A 19,670-nucleotide genomic window follows, 5' to 3' on the forward strand; every position below is an offset into this window, starting at 1 on the left:
TAGAAAACAGATGGTGTGTTTTCAATCACTTCTGTAAGTGAGCTGACCTGTAAATTGTCATTAATGCACCAGGTCTTCACTTGCTCTGCTGTGTAATCAGCCTTTTATCTCCTACCAGGGAAATCCATTAGCCACTGGCGTCTCTACTATTTGTGTCTCTTCTCGGCTATTAAAACATTATTGTATTAAATAATTCACCCCTGATGATTGGTCTTTGCTTTCATTAGCACTGCATTCAGGGAAAATATAAGAACAGATATTTACAGTTTATACTGTAGAATGGTGAAGGGTAAATCTCTTCTGTGAGAAAAGCGGGACAAAGCCACTTCGGATAGGGAGCGGTGTTTGTTCACTTCCTGCCCAATTTCCACCCTCCGCCATGGCCTGCAGAACCCAATCCTGGGGAGGGGGCAAGGGGGCTCACTTACTAGTGGCTCTACTTTCTTGTACCTCTACACAGACACACTCATAAATACCGGTGTCCTTCCCATCACAAAGACAAACATCCAAACAGAAGAAGGGAAAGTGTCCCCAGGCCCCAGTCCCCCAAATCCTTTGAGATTTCCATCTTTCCCCAGAAACTATAGTTTAGCCTTTCTTTCATTCAACTGCTGCCCCTTCTCTCACAGAGAAACCTGCAAACTACATTGATGACTTACACAAAATCAAGGACTTAAATGTATACCAGCTGATGGGCTCAATGTAAAAATGGCCATGATTTTTATCAAAATTAAAATATGATTGTTAATTGTGATTCAGCTGCATGCATAAAACTAAAATTGGGTTACTGTCTGGAAAGTATATACTTAGTAGAGGAAATGAGCCTTTTTATATCTAGATGCATGGTATTTTTCTTTGAGAAGTAACGAACAAAATAGGCTTTTAATAATTTTTTAAAGATAAATTATGTAAAACATTTCTTTTTATTATATGCTAATTTAAAACATAAGATGAAAAGATTACCTTCCAATCACTGACGGAAACTGTGTACAATTGTAAATTCTGGTTACTCAAACCACACAGGATGCTCAGTGAAACGTGCCTAAAGGAACTGCAAATTGGCTGTGGGGAAATGGGCTATCAGGACATGGAAGGCTGGAGAGAGAGATACTCAGAGGCATCTGGGAACAAACTTTGCTCCTAATTTGGCCACAGAATTTGGTCTTGTCAGTCTATTTGGTTAGGGAACCAAAGAGCCCATTGTTGCTAAATAGTCCCTCAAGTGGAGTAAACATCTAAGTTCCCCCAAAAGAGTGCCCTAAGCCGGGGGACCAAAAGGCAGGAGTGGCCTAAGGGAGCTGTTCCCTTTCACTCTGGCCAGACCCCACCTGCTTGGGGAGCACCAGCAGCGACAGCTGCTGTTGGAGAGGGAACCAAGGGGCAAGGGGAAAGCCTGGCTAAGACAGTGCCACGGTCATCCGGTGTCCCTGCCTGCCTTCAGTTAAGCCTGAGAAGTCCCAGACCAGCAGTGGCAGTGGCCTCTCTGGGTCACTGATCCTGGAAAGGGAGAGGGGTTTATCAGTGTCACCTCTAGAGCATTTGGAAATAGCTTGCCAGGCACTCCCCCGCCCCATTACGGTTCAGCGAGATCAGAGGGGAGAGGGAAGTGCTGGCATGAGCATTTACAAGAGATCCCACAGATGATTTTGCTTTACAAAATCCTCTCTGTGTGAGAACGACTTCTGAGGGATTTCCACACACAGCCCAAAGATGAGCTCCTCTCAGGTTCAGGAGGAGATTTGTCTTCAGCTGCTTTCGGAACACTTGGGCACAAGGTAGGAAGACTGGCTCAACGTGAACGACTGGGGCAATCAAGTGGACAGTTGCTCTTTAAGTGCTTCACGTTTTGTCACTTTACGCATCACACGTGTGTGACCGCCAAATACACAACCCATCTTTGGGAACATATTACAAAATGTAATCAGACTATTGTACATGACACTAATGGCTGTATTCACTGTTTCTGTTTATATTGATGGGGTTAAAAGTGGAATCATTTTCTATCACAGATAGCCAATGACGAGGGCAACTAATGAGGACTGTAGCTTTGAAAGTTGCCACTCAGTCTGTCTCTCCCATGCTGGGCCTGCCTCGTACACGAACTTTTGCTCCATGTAGTCTGAACCATGTGTGTTAGCAGTTAGAGTTTTCCTCTAAATCTCTCCCATGTTCTAACTTATTCTTGTTTACCCAAATAAGCTTTAAGTTCCTTCAACGCAATAACTATGCCTTATTCTTTTTTGTCTTTCCTATGTTACCTAAGATATACATGTTCCAGAGATAATCATCGATGGTGATAATAGGTCTTAAAATAACAGGTGTCTCCTAGGAGGCATGCTTTGTGAGCACAACTTGGAAAGGCACGTGCAAGGGGGCACAGCGCCTGGCTGAAAGCACCTGATGTTCTTTACTACTTGTAGAGAGTCTCAAGTCAATTACAAAACCTCTTTGAACCTAAGTTTTCTCATATAAAGTGAGGATAATATATTGAAAGGTAGCCATGGGATTATTTATGAAGTTCGTATTATAAATACTTGTTAAAAATTATTCTACCTTGGGGTACATGGGTGGCTCAGTTGGTTAAGTGGCTGGCTCTTGGTTATGACTCAGGTCACGATCTTACGGTTTGTGGGTTAGAGCCCCGCATCGGGCTCTGCACTGACAGTGCCTGCTTGGGATTCTCTTTCTCCCTTTCTCTCTGCCCCTCCCCTGCTTGCTCTCTCTCTCTCTCTCTCTTAAAATAAAGAAACTTAAAAAAAATTATTCTACCTCTCCTCCCGTTTCCCCCTCTCCTCCTGGAAAAACAAGGTTTCTTACACAGTGCTGTGGGAATTAAAGGCTATTGGATTTAAGAACCACTGACGTGGGAAGTAACAGAAAACAGTCACATCAATGGGACATATAGGGAGCTCAGAAACAGAACGTGGTGTGCATGCATGTGAGTGTACATCTGTTTGTGTGTGGGTGGGTGCATGTATGCATATGTCTAACTATCATAATGCCTTATAAATATTTGCTTGAACAGAGGCCGGATCCCCAAGAAATCAAGTCATATCAACTCAGTTGAGATAACAGCAGCACTGGTGGCCTTTCACTTCCTTAAGGGGTTGCTTACATGCTATTGAATGGGTAAGGGTGTAGACGAATGTTTATCAAACATCCTAAAGTATTGAATTGGCCATCCCCACATATGAAGATGGTCTGATCTATAACTCTGAGGACATGACTTTCAGAAGTGGTCAAAGTTTGGACTCCAAATGTTTCCAGAGACCCAGATGTTCAATGACCTTTATGGCTAGGGTGGAAGTGAGGCCTTGGTCTGCTTGCTCTTTTAACCGCACAAGCCTAAAGTGTTACTGACCTTCCCCTGCCAAGCATACACTTATTTAAATAAATTGGTGTTCTACAGAATTATGGAGTTTGAGACCGTGAATATGGTCTCCAATATATGGTATCCTTAGATCACAACCGCAGTAAATTAGACAGAGCTGTTCTATGGTGTGAGTACAGTTATCCCTGACCTTTGTCTTAACTTTCACAGGGAGTAACAAAGAAGTTTAAACATTGTTTCCTTTCACTCCTCAGAATACACAAGATGTGGTTGGGAAGCAGATGTGGGGCAGCAGCTAAGGAGGCTGGAGGGGAACACAAGTCCATAGAAGCAGGGGCTTCACTCACCTGATGGGCTGTCCCGGTATGGTACACGTGGGCTTCAAACTGGCTGCCTGATCTTACCACCTGAATGCTGAACTCAGCCCTACAGTCTCTTTTCGTCTTAACTACCACACTACAGTTCCAGGCTTAAAATTCTCTCTCGTTCAGTATTCTCTATTATTTGCTGCTGAACAAAGACTATAATAATGGCTGGTAAATAACCATATCAAGGAAAGGAAAGACATGCAAGTTTTTAAGTGACGTTAGACATAACAGAGAATCAGCACCATGCATATGAGAAAATCTGAAGTAAGCAGGAGATCCTTTGAGTTTCCATCTACCTTCTCTTTTTCCTCAAATTAAAAGTTTTCATCCAGTACAAAATACATTGTAACACCCGCCTCTCACTTCTTCTATTAAATAAAATGTTTTCTATTTTAGTAATCTCCTTTGAAATATTTTGATACTTGTGATACTTACAATTTCGGGCTTAGATTTTAATTATCTAGGAATGTATTCTATTTCCTCTATGAACACATAAATTCTTTGAGAGAAAGATCCATATCAGATTGAGGTTTGTAATATTCACAGTGCACAGCAGGCATTCACACACTGAATACAACCATGGATGTTTTGCTTAATACTACTGAAAAAAAAAAAAAAAACACTACAGGAGCGCCTGGGTAGCTCAGTCAGGTAAGCATCTGACTTTGGCTCAGGTCATGATCTCACAGTCCATGGGTTCAAGCCCCATGTCAGGCTCTGTGCTGACAGCTCGGAGCCTGGAGCCTGCTTTGGGTTCTGTGTCTCCCCCTCTCTCTGCCCCGCCCGTGCTCATGCTATGTCTCTCTCTGTCTCTCAATAATAAATAAACGTTAAAAAAAAATAACAAAATAAAAACTATAAATTCTTTTTTAGAGCAAATACAAGGTAAGATTTTATGCCTCAGGCTGAGACCCTCACCTTCTAACCATCCATTTACCATCTGAACTGATCTAATCCTTCATTACTCACCCACCTTTCTATTTTGCTCCTTCCAAGAAATATTTATTGAATATTTGGCATTGGGGGTCAGGTAATGAATAAGGCATGCCTTGTTCCTAGCCTAGGAGAACTTAAAATCTAGCGGATGCTTAACTACTTGTAACATTGTTTTGTAAGGAAAATTAAGATGGAATATTCCAAGTAATGCAAGTGTAAGTGCAGTTTTGAAAGCTGGGCAAGGCTTAATTTATCCTTACAATAGGAACCCCAGGGACTGGTACGTAACAACTGATAACATAAAGACAATAATTTCTGCCCCTGCCAATATCAGAGGTATATTATCAAGAGAATTGAGGTAGTATATATCAAAACACTTCGAATCTTAGAAGCAAACAAATGGTAATATTTCAGGGAAAGTTTTATTGCTCTCACTGTCAGCCATGGTAAACACTGGATTTATTTACATGTAAGATTATAAAATCATAGACTATAAATGACTACAGAATCTTAAAGGTTTAAGTTTTAAGACTGCCCACCATTAAGGTCTGAGCAAGTTGGATTGTTGCTACATCTCAGATAAGTGCTTCTGCAGAACCTTGACATCCTTCCTGGAATTATTTTCTATTTTCCTTTCTAAAGCGTCACATGTAAATAATTAGCATTTGCATGGTTCTTTACAGCTTACAGCACACTTTCACATAAATTAACTCATTTCAGCTTATCATAATCTTCATAATCCTCATTTTACAGAGGAAAAAAACTGAGGCTGAGAAGGATTAAGGAGAATCCACTGCCACACAACAAATTGGCTGCAAACCAAACCAAAATTTTATGCCTTCTCACCATACATACCATGCTACCTTTCTACACACAGACTGTGAGGGAAAATGAAGCCAGTCCCTTCAAAATGGCTTTATAACAAAGGAATGTGTGCCTAAAGGTGGAGCATGTAACAGGGAAGGAGATACCAGTCTTAAAGGTAGCCCTAACCCAACTCTTGGGACAGATGCATTCATCCATCTGTCCAACTGAGATGTGATACAGTAAGAAATATAAGTTCGGGGGCGGGGGGCGCCTGGGTAGCTCAGTTGGTTAAGCATTCAACTTCGGCTCAGGTCATGATCTCATGGTCCATGAGTTCAAGCCCTGTGTTGGGCTCTGTGCTGACAACTCAGAGCCTGGAGCCTGCTTCACATTCTGTGTCTCCCCCTCTCTCTGCCCCTCCCTCGCGTGCTCTCTCTTTCTCTCAAAAATGAATTAATGTTTCAAAAATAAAAAAAAAAGAAAGAAAAAGAAATATAAGTTTGGTCTTCCTCCTGGCATAGAGCTTCTAAAACCTTGTAACTTCCTGAGTCATAGCAGTGATAGGAGCAGCTTTTACTATAATATTTGCTTTTTTTTTTTGTCCCCAGTTCCTGGTACAGAGGGTTCAGAGAGTTCCTGCATTGGTGAATGTATCCACGTGTAGGGGGTTAGTATACCCCAAACTCTATAGGGACAGAAGATCCTGCATTTGGGACCCTTTTAGACCTCTGCATCTGACTTTTCATTTGTATTCTTTATAATATCATTTATGATAAACTGGTAATGTGTTGTGAGTACAGAAACAGCCTTCCTTTACCAACCATCCATTCAAAAATATTTTTAAACATTTTTTAAAAATTCATTTTTATTTTTTGAGAGAGAGAGAAAGTTAGGGGGAGGGGGAGATGGGCAGAGGGAGAGGGAGAGACAGCCCGCCAGGGAGCTTGATTTCTCGACTATGAGATCTTAACCATGAGATCTTGACCTAAGCTGAAATCAAGAGTCGGAGGTTTAACCACTGAGCCACCCAGGCACCCCTCAAAAAATACTTTTGAGTGGCTTCCATAGACAGGCACTATTTTGGGCATTGGGGTTACAGTAGTGATCAAAACAGATAAAGTCCCTGCTCCTCTGCGATGCTCATGTTCTAGTTAGGGAAAACAGATAATAAACAAACTGACAAATGATTAAAATATCATGTGATCATAAATGCTAAATGGAACAATTAAGTATGGTAGGTGGGGAGGTATTGGCGGAGAGAGGGTATATTGTTCCATATGAAGTAGTTAGGAAAGGGCTGTCTCCTAAAATGACATTTTATTAGAGACCAGAGATGAAAGTGAAGGAGAGAGCCATGTGGAGATCTGAGGGGAAAATCCAGGCTGAGTCAAAGCCAAGTGTAAAGACTCAGGATGGTTCTTGGTGCGGCTAGAGCATCCCATTATGTGTGCCCATTCCATTCAATCTCCCACATAACTATTTCAAATCTTGGCCTCTTTCACCAAATCTCCAATACTTCTTTGCTTTTTTTTTTGTCCTCCACCCCTAGCTTCACTTGCCATTTCACTGGGAAAATATAAACGATAATAAGAAAACGTATACAAGCTCCTATAGTTACAGGAACCAATTTACTTGCATATTTGCCCTTATACCATGGCTTCCCTCCTACTACTATGGATAAACTATCTGTGCTTAGGGGGCCACACTCTCCCTTTGTACACTACAGTTCACCCTCTTTCTCCTATTCAAGGACACGGGTCCACAAATTCACCCTTCTTTTTTCTGTCTGAATTGTTTCTTCTCTAACTGAATTAATATCAATGCAAATATCCTAATAAGTTTCCCAACTTAAAAACAGATCCTACATTAACTTTGTTGCTGCCCCATTTTCTTCATCCTTTATAGCAGAATTCCTCAAAAGAGTTGGCGATTATCACTGTCTTTAACTCTTTTTCATTCATTCATGAACTGACTTTAATTAGGCATTTACCTCCACATTTCTGCTGAAATAGCTCTTGTTAGGGTTCCCAGTGACCTCCATCTTGTTAAAACCAATGGCTGATTCTCAGACTTCATTGTATCTGAACTATTACCACCATTTGAAGTAGTTGACCACTCTCTCCTTTTTTGAAACACATTCTCTAAACTATTACCACCATTTGAAGTAGTTGACCACTCTCTCCCTTTTTGAAACACATTCTCTACTAGCTTCTAGGACACAAAAATCTCTTGGTGTTCTTCCTAAGCAAACTGGATATCCTTGGTGGTCTTTGCTGACTTATTATTAGAATGCCTCAGAACTCAGTCCACTAATACCTTCTCTATCCTCTCTTGGTAATCTCATTCTGTCTAACTTCAAATCCATCTCTATGTTGACTTCTCCCAAAAGTGTATCTCTTATCCAGACTTCTGCCCTGAATCCCAGACTCATATAGTCAACTGCTTACTTGATTTCTCTACTTTGATGTCTCAACAGCATCTTAATCCAAACATGTGCAAGACTGAGCTCTTTATGAGTTCCTTTAACTTGCCCATCCCTACAGCCTTCTCTTTCTTCTCTACAGTAACTCCACCCCTCCAATTGCATGGACTTAGTTATTCTTGACTCTTCTGTGTCCTCATAACCTTCATTCAATCTTTCAGGTCTTTCAAGATCTACTTCCAACTACTTTCCACCATTTACTCAACCACCTTGGTCCAAGCTAAACCATCTCTTGCCATGATATTGTACTAGCTTTCTAATTGGTCTTCCTGTCTCCACCTTTATCTCCTGATGATCTATTCTCAATCCAGCCTCCAGAATCATCCTCTGAAAAGGTATGTCAGAACATGCTACTCTTATGATCAGAACGCTTTCAATGGTTTTGTATCTCTCTCAAATTAAAATTAAAACTCCTTAACAAAGGACTTCAAGGACCTACATCATTTGGCCCCTGTCATGGCTCTGACTTCATCTCTACCTACTCTCCTCCTTGCTCACTGCATTCCAGCCACACTGGCCCACTTGCTGTTCCTTAAGGACACCATATATGCTCTCAGGACTTTTCCACTTGTTGTTCCCTCCACCTGGAACACTCTAGGCCTTTCCTCAAATATCATTTTCTTAGTAAGTCCCACCATGACCTCCCTATTGAAAACAGCAATTCCCCCAACCCATTCTGGCACTTCCTCCTTCTCTCTTCCTCTCCTTCCTTTTATTTTTCTCTTTCGTATGTATTACTCATATATTGTATTTTCACTTACTTGTTGGTAGTTTCTTTCCACTAGTATATAACCTCCACAACAGCAAAGATGTATCTTTTTGCTCATTGCTATATCTTTGGTACCCAGGAAAGCACCTTGCATATAGGAAGAAGTCAATACTTATTACTGAATGAGTGATGAATAAGTTTAAATAACTTCAAGTAATTTTTCTATAAAACAAAGGACAGAAATGGAATGTAGGCACGATAAGATGAGATTTAATTTTTAAGATATGTAATATTACAGAATACTTATATGTTAACAGAAACGATCCAGTGATAAAAAATTTGGTAATAAAGGACAAAGAAGGAAATTGTTTTGAGTTGTATTGTTAAGTAGCCAATAAGAGATAATACAACAGGAGCGGCTGGCCTTCGATGAGGGCAAAGACAGTTTATCTGCAGAAATAGGAGAAAAGACAAAGAATGTAGATGCAGGTTGGTGGGATTTTGTAAAATTTCTGATTGCTTCTAATTTCCTCATCAGCTAATTTCTTTTCTGCATCAGTTGAGATGAAAAAGGAGAAGAGGCACTGGAGATTTGAGAAGCAAGGAGAAGGTATGAAATGACTCTCTAGAGAGTGGGAATGAGGATTAATTAGGGGAAGGTAAGTATGATCACCAGGCTCACAGTTAGTGGTCATGAATTTCAAATGAGACCAGTCAGCATGGTAGCGTGTGTTCCAGGCATGTTCAGGTACATATGCAGAAAAGGTATAGGGTTGGATATTAGCAGGCCTGGCACTTTGCCATGCAAATATAAAGCAGTAAGAGATGAGCAAGGTTGTCGATGGTATACACAAAAAAGTAATCATAATGACAGACCAGGAGATCTAGGCTAGGTAAGATGGGGTGTGAGGGGATGGGAGTGAGGGGAGAGTATGTTAGAGGCTTTGCTAAGGCGATAAGGTAAATAAACTGGCCATTCTAGCAGGTCTGAAAAGATTTTAATTTGGGGAGTAGGTCACAAAGACAGGAGCTATTGGTAAGAGAAAACATTTGAAAATAGGAGTATGGAAGGATGCCATTACTGGCAGTAACAAAGTCAAGGGTGTGACTATAGGGGTGATTGGCTGAGATGAAGTGGAAGGCAATCTTACTGGAGAAGAGGTCAAGAATTTAGAGGCCAGAGTATTAGGAGGGATCAATTACATGAATATTGAAAAGCACCAGGAATTAATCCAAGTGTACTATTAAAAAGAAGACAAGGGAAGGTACTAATATTTTTTTGGACTCCTAGAGAGTGACCTGGGGTTCTACTGATAATTACAGCAAGGAGTGGTAGCAGGCAGTATAGGCATATTGGCCTAACCTTCAAAGGAATGAGAATATTTTGTGGAGAAGGCATGGGAAATGATCTGGAATTGGTAACGAGGTGCAAGAAAGACACCTTACCCCATTTCAAGGCTCAGTGATATGAAAGGCACCTGCAGCAGAAACATGAGTCAGAGGACAGGTTTCAGTTGGAGCAAGATGGTGAGGTGGAACATTCTAAGAGCTCAAGAATACAGAGAACTGAGATTTCATCAGTAAAAAGTGACGCAATTCACTTTGCAAGGGCTGTATTTGTTTCCTCAGCTTCTCTAACAAAATATCACAAACTGGATGGCTTAAAACAACAGAGATTTATTGTTTCACAGTTCTGGAAGCAAGAGCATGCTCCCTCTGAAATCTACAGGGGAGAATCCCTCTTGTCTCTTCCAGCTGTGACATCTGCCAGCAGTCCTTGCTGTTCGTTGGCTTGTATGTGCATCACTCTAACCTCTGTCTCATCATGATGTGGTGTTCTCCCTCCGTTGGACTCTGCTTCTTGTAAAGACACCAATATTGGATTAAGGGTCCACCCTGTGCCAGTATGACCTCATCTCAAATAATTATACCTGCAATGACCCTATTTTCAAATAAAGTCACGTTCTGAGGTCCTAGGGGTTAGAACTTCAACCTCCCATCATGGGAGGACATGATTCAGCCCATAACAGGGGTGCTAATAAAAAACACTACATCTTTTATGGAATGTGTTCCAATTTAAGTTGCTCAAGTTTTAGTCCTACTTGGTAAATGAAGCCTGGCAATTCAAGTGTTTAAGCAATGACCTTGGTTTGTAAAATGCATGACCACCTACACAGACAAAAAATGTTATATACTGTTCATGTGATTTAAGGTCATAGAACATAGACGTGTCTATTGATGTTGTGTGATGATGTCACAGAACCTGTTGGGACAGCTTAGTTAGCTAGCTCAGAAGGGAAGAATTAAACTTTGAAGTTGAGGGTCTTGGAGTCTCTTTAACTATTCTTGTAGCTCTATCATTTTAAAATGTTGAACCAACCAAAGCTCACAAGCCTATGGGTCTAAGAGTAGGGGAAAGCTTGCAACAGTGTGATGTCATAATGTTAACGAGCTGAGAACATTTCTCGTTATGGCTGGAAATGGGCAGAAGAAGGAGAAAAACACTCATCTGGTTCTGTAGTCATGAGCCGAAACAAGGTCCCAGAGATTCCAGACCCCGAGATACCCAAAAGTGCTATCCTCGGTCTCGGCCCCACAGTTGTGGCTGTGACTTCTTCCCAGCTCGTCTTAAAAGCGTCACATGAGTAAGGGATGCTACTCTTCTGCAATGGAGAAAACCTGGACTACAAAGCCATTTACTGTGCACTGGATTAGATGCTCAGCTTTCTACTTGTCCTCCGACCCCACTGCAGGTGGTGGTCTCAGGCTGGCCTGCATCCTGTGCCTGTTGAGGGCTGCTCCTCCCAAATCGTGATCCAAGGTCTTAGAAAGAACACTGAGGGGTGATCCTAATTCCTCACATCTAGTGAGCAGGTAGGCACATACCCAGTTTTCTCTTCCGAATGAATGCAAAGCAATATTCACTTCGATATTAACGTGACTCACTGCAAATTCTGAATTGATGAAATCCAAATTAATGAGGTTTGTTATGCTGAGGGAAGTGATCTGATGATTTGACTCTTTTTAACCTTGTCAGCATGGAGCTAGCATTTCAGAAGGGATGGGGGAAGCGAGGTTTATTACTTGAAGGTAATGTCTTTCATGAAAGATGCAGTATCCAACTGTTTAGTAGGGCATCTCTTCCTCTCCACTTCCTGCACAGCTTGTAAGAAATGAAGTCCCTCACACTATTACTCTAATTGAATTCCAACTTGGGTAATTACACTATAATTAAATAAATTTTCCCCATAGTTTTAATTCACTGACAAATAGTGCTAGTCAAACAGCTACGTTTCACTCCCAGAAATGATCCCCAAGTCCATTTCAGTGATGAGTGGAGTGATTTATATTTGGGAAATGTGTGTATGAAAAATGCACAGTTCATAAAATATTGTAGGTATCATTCATGATTACATATGCTTTTCTCAGCATGAGATAACATTAATTTCTATTATAATCTTTCATCTAATTTCTCATATGCATAGTGCCAAAAGAAATGACAGTTAATTAGCATTTCTTATTTTCAGAGCAATTTTTGTTTAGTTAATCAGTAGCTTGTATTTTTTTATTTCTGGAGCACATTGCACATTTCATTATCCCTGGCAGACAGACGAGGTAGGTGTTATTGTTTCCCATTCTACAGATGAAACAACTGAGGCAGTATTCCCCAAAGTAAGGAAGCCGGTTGCTACAAGCCATGGAACCTAAGCTTCCTCTGGTCCCCTGGTTCTATCAAACATTGGGTCACCAGCAATCACTTTAGTTTTAGCAGCAAGAAAATAAAGAACACATATATATTTGTGCCCTGCATCACAGGTCATTAATTTGTAATAATTAATGATTCAGCCAGGAGTCAGAGGCCTAATCAGTGGATCATGAGAACACAGAGATTCTTTGTGTCTACCTGTTATTATTTGGTACAGTTCAACTGGAGGAACAGTTCAAAACGTGAGGCAAAGTGGTGCAAAAGGGTTCAAATTTCAATTTTTTTCCCCTAATGGTCTCTCTTAATGGGTTGTAGGTGGCTTTTAATAAAAGATATTAAAGACAACATCAAAATACTCACAAAAAGCAGCAGAAGCAGGGGTGTTACAACGATGCCCTGAAAGAAATGAAAGAGATGATGATCATTTATCAGCCTGGAAAGCAGGACACTTTCTTTGCCATTTTAAACTCTGATGCATGGAAATGTTGATCCTTCTCACTTCCGTTTAATAAAATTGAGGTGATAAAGATGAGGGAGCCCCAGTCTTGGCTCTCCCTACCACAATGCCTTAGCATCTCTATTATAATTACTCATATTTGGCATCACTAAAAGTACCAGCGCCAATCTTCCTTAAACTCGTCTGCCCCTTTTAAGACTGAAGTTGCCTTCCATGTTATATATGGATCACTCGGGTGAAGCTGGCAAGCCTTCTCACTCCAAGGCTTTCAACTCTAACTTGGATAAAGTGCCCCCTTTCAAGAGAAGACAGGTGGTTCAGTCCCAGTTGGGGTCCTCTCCTGAGCAAAGACCACGTCAGTTGTGATGAATGAGATGTCATGATTTTGTAATGTGAACCAATCTCCCCTAGGAAATGAGCTGGGATCTCAAAACTCATTTCACTTGATTAGACTCCATGTCTCCATGGTGGAAGGCAAGTCTTTCATCTAATTCAGCCACACAGGACCACCTCAGTCCCTCTGCCTCCCCTAGGCAGAAAGGAGCAAAAGATTTGTTTTCTGCAGTGACAGGAAACAGTTTGAGGCTGTTGTCAATGAGGCAGGATACAAGCTTTTAGGTTTCTTGAAGGTAAATCTTTAAAACTAGGTGTTTGAGTTGGGAGTTAACATGACAGGTTTCAGTTTTAGAGCAGCAGATGATTATTCGCACCTCTTAGTTCTTCCTTTATCTCTCAGCACTTCATTATGATTTATACAAGAAAAAGCATTTCATATTTTTATTAATGAATTCTACTTGGAACTTTAGTATTCCAAAGAGCCTGTGTGTGTGTGTGTGTGTGTGTGTGTGTGTGTATTGTGTGTGTGTGAGAAAGAGACAGACAGAGACTATACTGTGGCCAGGATCTAGGTCTGGGACCATTTCATTACGTCTGGAAAAAAAGTCCTTTTGGTATTTATATGAAATCCTTTCATCATTATAGTAACTAAATTCTTTTGGATGTGGCCCAGGAGAGACTGGCTTACCTTATATGAATATTGCTACTATGACTTTCTTAGTCATATACCACATGTGAAGATTCACCCATGAGCTTGTTTTATTGTTAAATAATAGAATAAATGCCTCTTTATTGAGCAAACGTTTGCAGTTGGCAATAAGGAATACATTTTAAGTATCATATTTTTAATCTGTTTGCTAAAATATGTGTTGGGGCTTATCAACTCCATTGGTGTCTATGAAACAGGCTCTCATCAGCACGTTTAGGAGAGCTAAGTGTGGAAAATAGCAAAGGAATTTTGAAGAGCTACTGTCCTTCAATGATATGGAATGTACTCAGATTTTAGGAGGAACTACAGACTTTACTAGGCCATGTGGAAATGAAAGTATCTGGCTGTTTCAGTCTATGGGGGAGCCATTTGATTTTAAGTCAATTCGTTTAAACATTTATTGAATGTCCACTTACATGCCAGCACTGTTCCATTAATTAGAAGAATTAGAGGGGACTGATCTGGCAGAAAGGAAAATAAGGATATTCCAGAAAGAAGGAAGGGAATTCGCAAAGCTGTAAAAAAGTTGAGCAGGTTGGTAAGAAAAGTATGAAGTGGGCGTTTCAGAGACCAGGTCACCAAAGACTTTGTGGCCAGAAGAGGGAGTTCAGAGTTGATCCCATCATCAATGGCAAACTACTGAAGAATGTCAAGCAAAGGTACAATGAGGTGGTAAATAATTTAGCATATGGAGAATAAACTGGACTTAGCTTATAAGCTAACCAGTTTTACCTTTGTTATGTATCAATTCACTCACATACAGATAAAAGAAAATAAAAATATTAATGTTAATTATGAAACACCAATAACACTAATAACACTTCTAAGAAACAAGGTATGGTATCTGTGACAGGATAAGAATTTTCAACTAGGAGGAAGGCTGAGCACTGTCACCTCTCTGAGGACAACTGTCTCATATGGAGGAGGTGCAGCCACAAGGGTGTCTTATAGTACATGGGGACCCACGTTCTTCCTGGTGACCGCTTAATTTCCCACAGTAGAATAGTAACAGTAGGAGTAACAATACAGGACTATCAATAGTATTTTGCTTTCAGCACTTTCACGCAACACATTTTTTTTATTTTTTATTTAAAAAAGTGTTTTTAGTGTTTATTTTATTTTTGATAGTGAGAGAGACAGAGCGTGAGCAGGGGAGGGGCAGAGAGAGAGGGAGACGCAGAATCCAAAGCAGGCTCCAGGCTGCGAACTCTGAGCTGTCAGCGCAGAGCCCTACGCAGGCACGAACCCACAGGCCATGAGATCATGACCTGAGCCGAAGTCGGACGCTTAACTGACTGGGCCACCCAGGAGCCCCTTACCAAGCACATTTTAAAATCTGACCTTCCCCGGTGCACCTGGGTGGCTCAGTCAGTTAAGCGTCTGACTTCAGCTCAGGTCATGGTCTGGCGGTCTGTGGGTTAGAGCCCCGCATTGTGCTCTGTGCTGAAAGCTCAGAGTCTGGAGCCTGCCTCGGATTCTGCATCTCCCTCTCTCTCTCTGCCCCTCCCCTGCTCACGTTCTGTCTCTCTGTCTCACAAAAATAAATAAGAAATGTTAATAAAAAAAAAATTAAAACCTGACCTTTCCCTATTGAAGGAGGTAGGGTACATAATAGTCCCGTTTCATAGATGAGGAGACTGGGGTTCAGAAAAGTCAAGCAAATGGCCCGAAATCACACTGCAAATAAATAGCAAAAGGCAAAGCCTAGATTTGAGCCTGCTTTGCCCAATTCCAAATCCAGAACTGATTCCACTACACCACTGGTCCTCAGTGGCAGGTTTCAGCAGCCAGCACGTTTTTCCACAGAGTTCTGTTTAGGACATATATGGAGTGATTAGTTGCAGTATGATCTTGGTCTCAAGGTGATAAGCAATTCTTAAAGATGACTTTATTGTGGAAGGCAGTGCACTATTATCTGCAGATTTTCCTGCCTTAATATTTCAGCTGTATAGTTACCAACACACAAAAGTTTCTTTGCAGTTCTTCCAAAGACTTAAGCTGTTTGTTCCTAAAATATTAAAAATTTCCTAGCAAACAGGATGTATTTTCTAATTCTGGATTCAAGATTCCTTGTTACTTTCTCAAAAATGTTGTTCAATTTTATTAACTAAGACTGAATCATTAGTGCTGAAATCTGTTTTTCAACTGTATTAGGAAATGAATCAGTCACAATGCCGCTAATCCCAGTAAGCGCACCGTAAGTTTTAGTGAAGTCACTATAATAATTATCAAACTACTAATAGCCACCATCTACAGAGCACCGATCTACATCAATGAGGACTTCATGAATGTTATCTTCTGGAACCGTCACAACAAGCCTGGGAGGTAAGCACCATTATTATCCCCCTCTACTATGGAAGGAAACTAAGTCTCAGAGATACTGAGTGAAGTATGAAGAGGCAGTGCCAGGAATTCAGTCTCCATCTCCCTGTGAGCCTGACTGGTGTAAATAAAACCTTTGCAGTTTTACCCTATTTCCTCAGGGTTATACTTTAAGAGTAAACCGGAGAGGAGCTTCAAACTCAGTATGTCTTTTTGATGACATGAAACAAATTGAGAAAGAAGCCTTTGTGTGACACAGTTGATACATTTTTTCAAAGTCAGGTTTTTTACAAATATCAGTGGTAAAAAAGGGTGAACTGAAAATGTAAACCGTTAACAGCAACACTCATTGGAAGATGGAAAGTCAAATAAACACGTTATTTTCTCTTGGGTATGCAGAAGGCTCAATTTGATGGTCTCTTTTCTCTTTTCCAAGTAAATCCTATGCAAATGGATAAAACCAAAGAGGTGGTGGAGGAGCACTTCTAGCAAAAGATGTTACTCCCTCTGCTTGCAGATTCAAGGTCAAGACATAGTTTTAGCATCCTTGCAATTGGGAGGGAGTGTTAAGCTTTCTGATTGCAACACCTGAAGAAGTCAAGTCACAAAGTGACTGGCTTTGATTGTCTCTTTAAAAAAAACCTTCAGAAAATCCATTTACACCTCTGATGTGACTCACTGGGTGAATATATTTCAATGGCTTTAGTGGAAAGGAAAAAAAAAGTGTCAAATCTCAGACACTAAGATTTAGTCACATTAAATTACAAACCAAAACAAAACCCAAATACAACAAAAACAACTGTAAATGCACCTTGCTCTCAGTTGTAGTACTAGCTAAAAAGGCAAAACTTAAGTGAATTATCATTTTTTAAACATAGAAAACGTTATCAAAAGGTTTTACTGCAACAACTATTGTGATTGCACAGAAACAAAAACTGACATGGTAGGTTTCTGTCTCCAGGATATTGAATGTTAAGTCTTGGAAAAGGTGTTTTTTATTTTTTAATTAAAAGGCAATAAATAACCGAATGTTTACAGAATGACAGAAACTCAGTTTTGCAAGGGATCTTAGACCTACCCTGGTCCAGTCCTCATCTGAAGTGTGACCCCCTCGGTCTCCCTCACTGGCTCACCAGTGAGGTGAGGCCATGATGGCTGTGCTTTTGCCAGAGAACCCACAGAGAGGCAATGTTCCTGTTCTGAAGACACGCATTGACCTGGATGAAGCTTTTTCATAGCAGGGAAGCTCTTTCTTATAATTGATCCCACACCACCTCCCCTGTCTCCCTGTCTTCCTCTTGGAGCAACTTAAGACCCATCTCACCCCTCCTGCCTTGTGATGATCTTTGAACTGCTGCTTTGGAGTGATATCAATAAAATCTCTGCACTCTCCAACTTACTTCCTCAAACCTGTATTTTCAGAATAATACTGAAGGGAGCATTGGGGTCCCCACACTAAGTTTCTTCATGCTAAAAGTCGCTAGCCACACCTCCACCCCAACAGTGTTCCTCAGAGGGTAGGGTTTTGAGGCTTCTTAGACATAATCTCATTCAGGTAAATATAAGAGTCCACAGCATTCGCTTAATGAAAATTGACCAAAACTTGGAAATGTCATCCTGGTGCATTGTCTCAGGCCAATCCAAGGATTATTCAATTACCTAGAGAGACATACCTTTGTTTGGTTTTTGTTTACTACTGATTAGGGCTCAGAAATTACATGCTAACTTATAAAGTGTTGTCCAGTAGATTTAGAAATAATTTCCGTCTAGTAGAAAAAACAACCACCACAAAGGTTATGGTCTTATTACCCTATAGGTACTAGCCAGTTTTGTACTTAACATACCAAACTTATTTCGGTATTCTTTTCTGATGGATTATATAATCCCCACTTCTATAATCTTTTAGAAATCAACTTTATTATCCTGCTGTCTCCCTTATTACTCAGTTAAATAAATGTTTGACATGTGCTCATTCTATATGTTTTCAATTTTTGAAAATTCTACTTTGACAGCTCCTTTACTCTAAACCTTGAATTTAGGTTAATGCAAAGATCACCTTTTATTTTTTAAAGGATTAATGCCAACTAAAACTCCCAGGTTGTCTTCACATTTTGTCCTATGGTCAGTACACAGTGATATCTTAAAAAGTTACGGAGAAACTTATCCTTTAAGAATGAAATTATATTGGTGGCTAAGTTAGTTAAACGTCTAACTTCAGCTCAGGTCATGATCTCACGGTTCGTGGGTTCGAGCCCCGCATCAAGCTCCATGCTGGTGGTGCAGAGCCTGCTTGGGATTCTTGCTCTCTGGTCTCTCTCTGCCCTTCCCCTGCTCATGCTTTCTCTCTCTCTCTCTCTCAAAATAAATAAATAAACTTTTTTAAAAAGAATGAAATTATGTTGAGCCAATATGGAATGAGTTAGACTGGCCAATACATCCTAAGCAATACATTATAAAGTAGTGGTGGGAATTTTAGAGACATCCAAATTTAAACAAAATGGTCAAGATACATGGTCTCCAGAGAATATGACCTGATAAACATGAATGTCAGAGTAAATAACTGTATAAACTTCATAAACTAAAGAAAAAGGCATTAGAAGCCTAGCTGGAAAGAAAGTTGTGGTTGATTGGTGGGTAAGAGCCTCTTTCCTCTGCCTGTATGTTCCTCTTTAAAACTGGACCTTCATAGAATAAATGCCTCAACATCCCCCAATTAAGCATTTCTCAGTATGTTCATCGCTTGGCCAGGGAAAGAAGGTATCCTAGCAGCTGACATGAGCATTCTGGTCTGTTCACTAGGCACAGAACACTATAGTAAAGGCACCTGCATCAGACTACTTGAGCTGGAAAACACCAGTCACTAAAAACATTCAGTTAATTCTCTCTAATCTGAGTCCATGTTTGCCAAGAAAATGTTGAATCATAATTTTGTTTTTCAAGTAGCATTTTTGATAGGAACAGAGCACAGTGGCTAGTTGACCCTAGGCTCCTAAAATACACCCATATTGAGGTGCACTAAACACAGTGAGTTTCTGGACCTGAAAAGCTATGGATCTATTTCTGGATTGTGGTGACTCCATTTGAGCAATGTTACCCTATGAGGCCTTGCAGAAATGACAGCTGGCTCTTCTCAATGATGTACATTTAATTAAACAAACATTTACTGAGTGCTAACCATGTATCAAACATCATGGGAGCTGAGGAGAAAAGGAGTCCAAAGTCTCCTAAACACTTAAAAAAAAACTTCAGTCATTTTGAAGCGGACTTTTACATGAAGCTCTAGAAAATAGTTTCTGTAAACTCCTTGGCTTGTCTTTGAAGGCTATCTTGGAAGACCTTTGTTTTTTCTATCCTATTTTCTCCTCCTACAACCACTGGTGAGCATTGTTTATGTTACTAATGGACTTAGAATAATTTTTGGTTTTTCAAGCTATGTCTCTGATATGATATGTCCATATTTGATCTTTAATTTCCGCATGGTCCTTGCCCATACAGAGTTCCCATTAT

At 40.4% G+C, this 19,670-nt stretch overlaps 1 protein-coding gene across 1 annotated transcript in view; it reads right to left on the minus strand.

Annotated features, from left to right (window-relative positions):
- SLC10A7 (solute carrier family 10 member 7) overlaps positions 1 to 19,670 on the minus strand; it is a 254,752-nt gene that overhangs the window by 58,049 nt on the left and 177,033 nt on the right. Inside the window, exon 6 of the mRNA XM_047091249.1 lies at positions 12,700 to 12,735. Within this exon, the coding sequence (XP_046947205.1) occupies positions 12,700 to 12,735 (36 nt within the window). The remainder of the gene's footprint in view (positions 1 to 12,699; positions 12,736 to 19,670) is intronic.

The sequence above is a fragment of the Lynx rufus genome, unplaced genomic scaffold (assembly GCF_022079265.1).
Source record: "Lynx rufus isolate CCGP_SWC_20201006 ecotype Redwood Valley unplaced genomic scaffold, mLynRuf1.p SCAF_3, whole genome shotgun sequence".
In the NCBI taxonomy this organism is placed as follows: domain Eukaryota; kingdom Metazoa; phylum Chordata; class Mammalia; order Carnivora; family Felidae; genus Lynx; species Lynx rufus.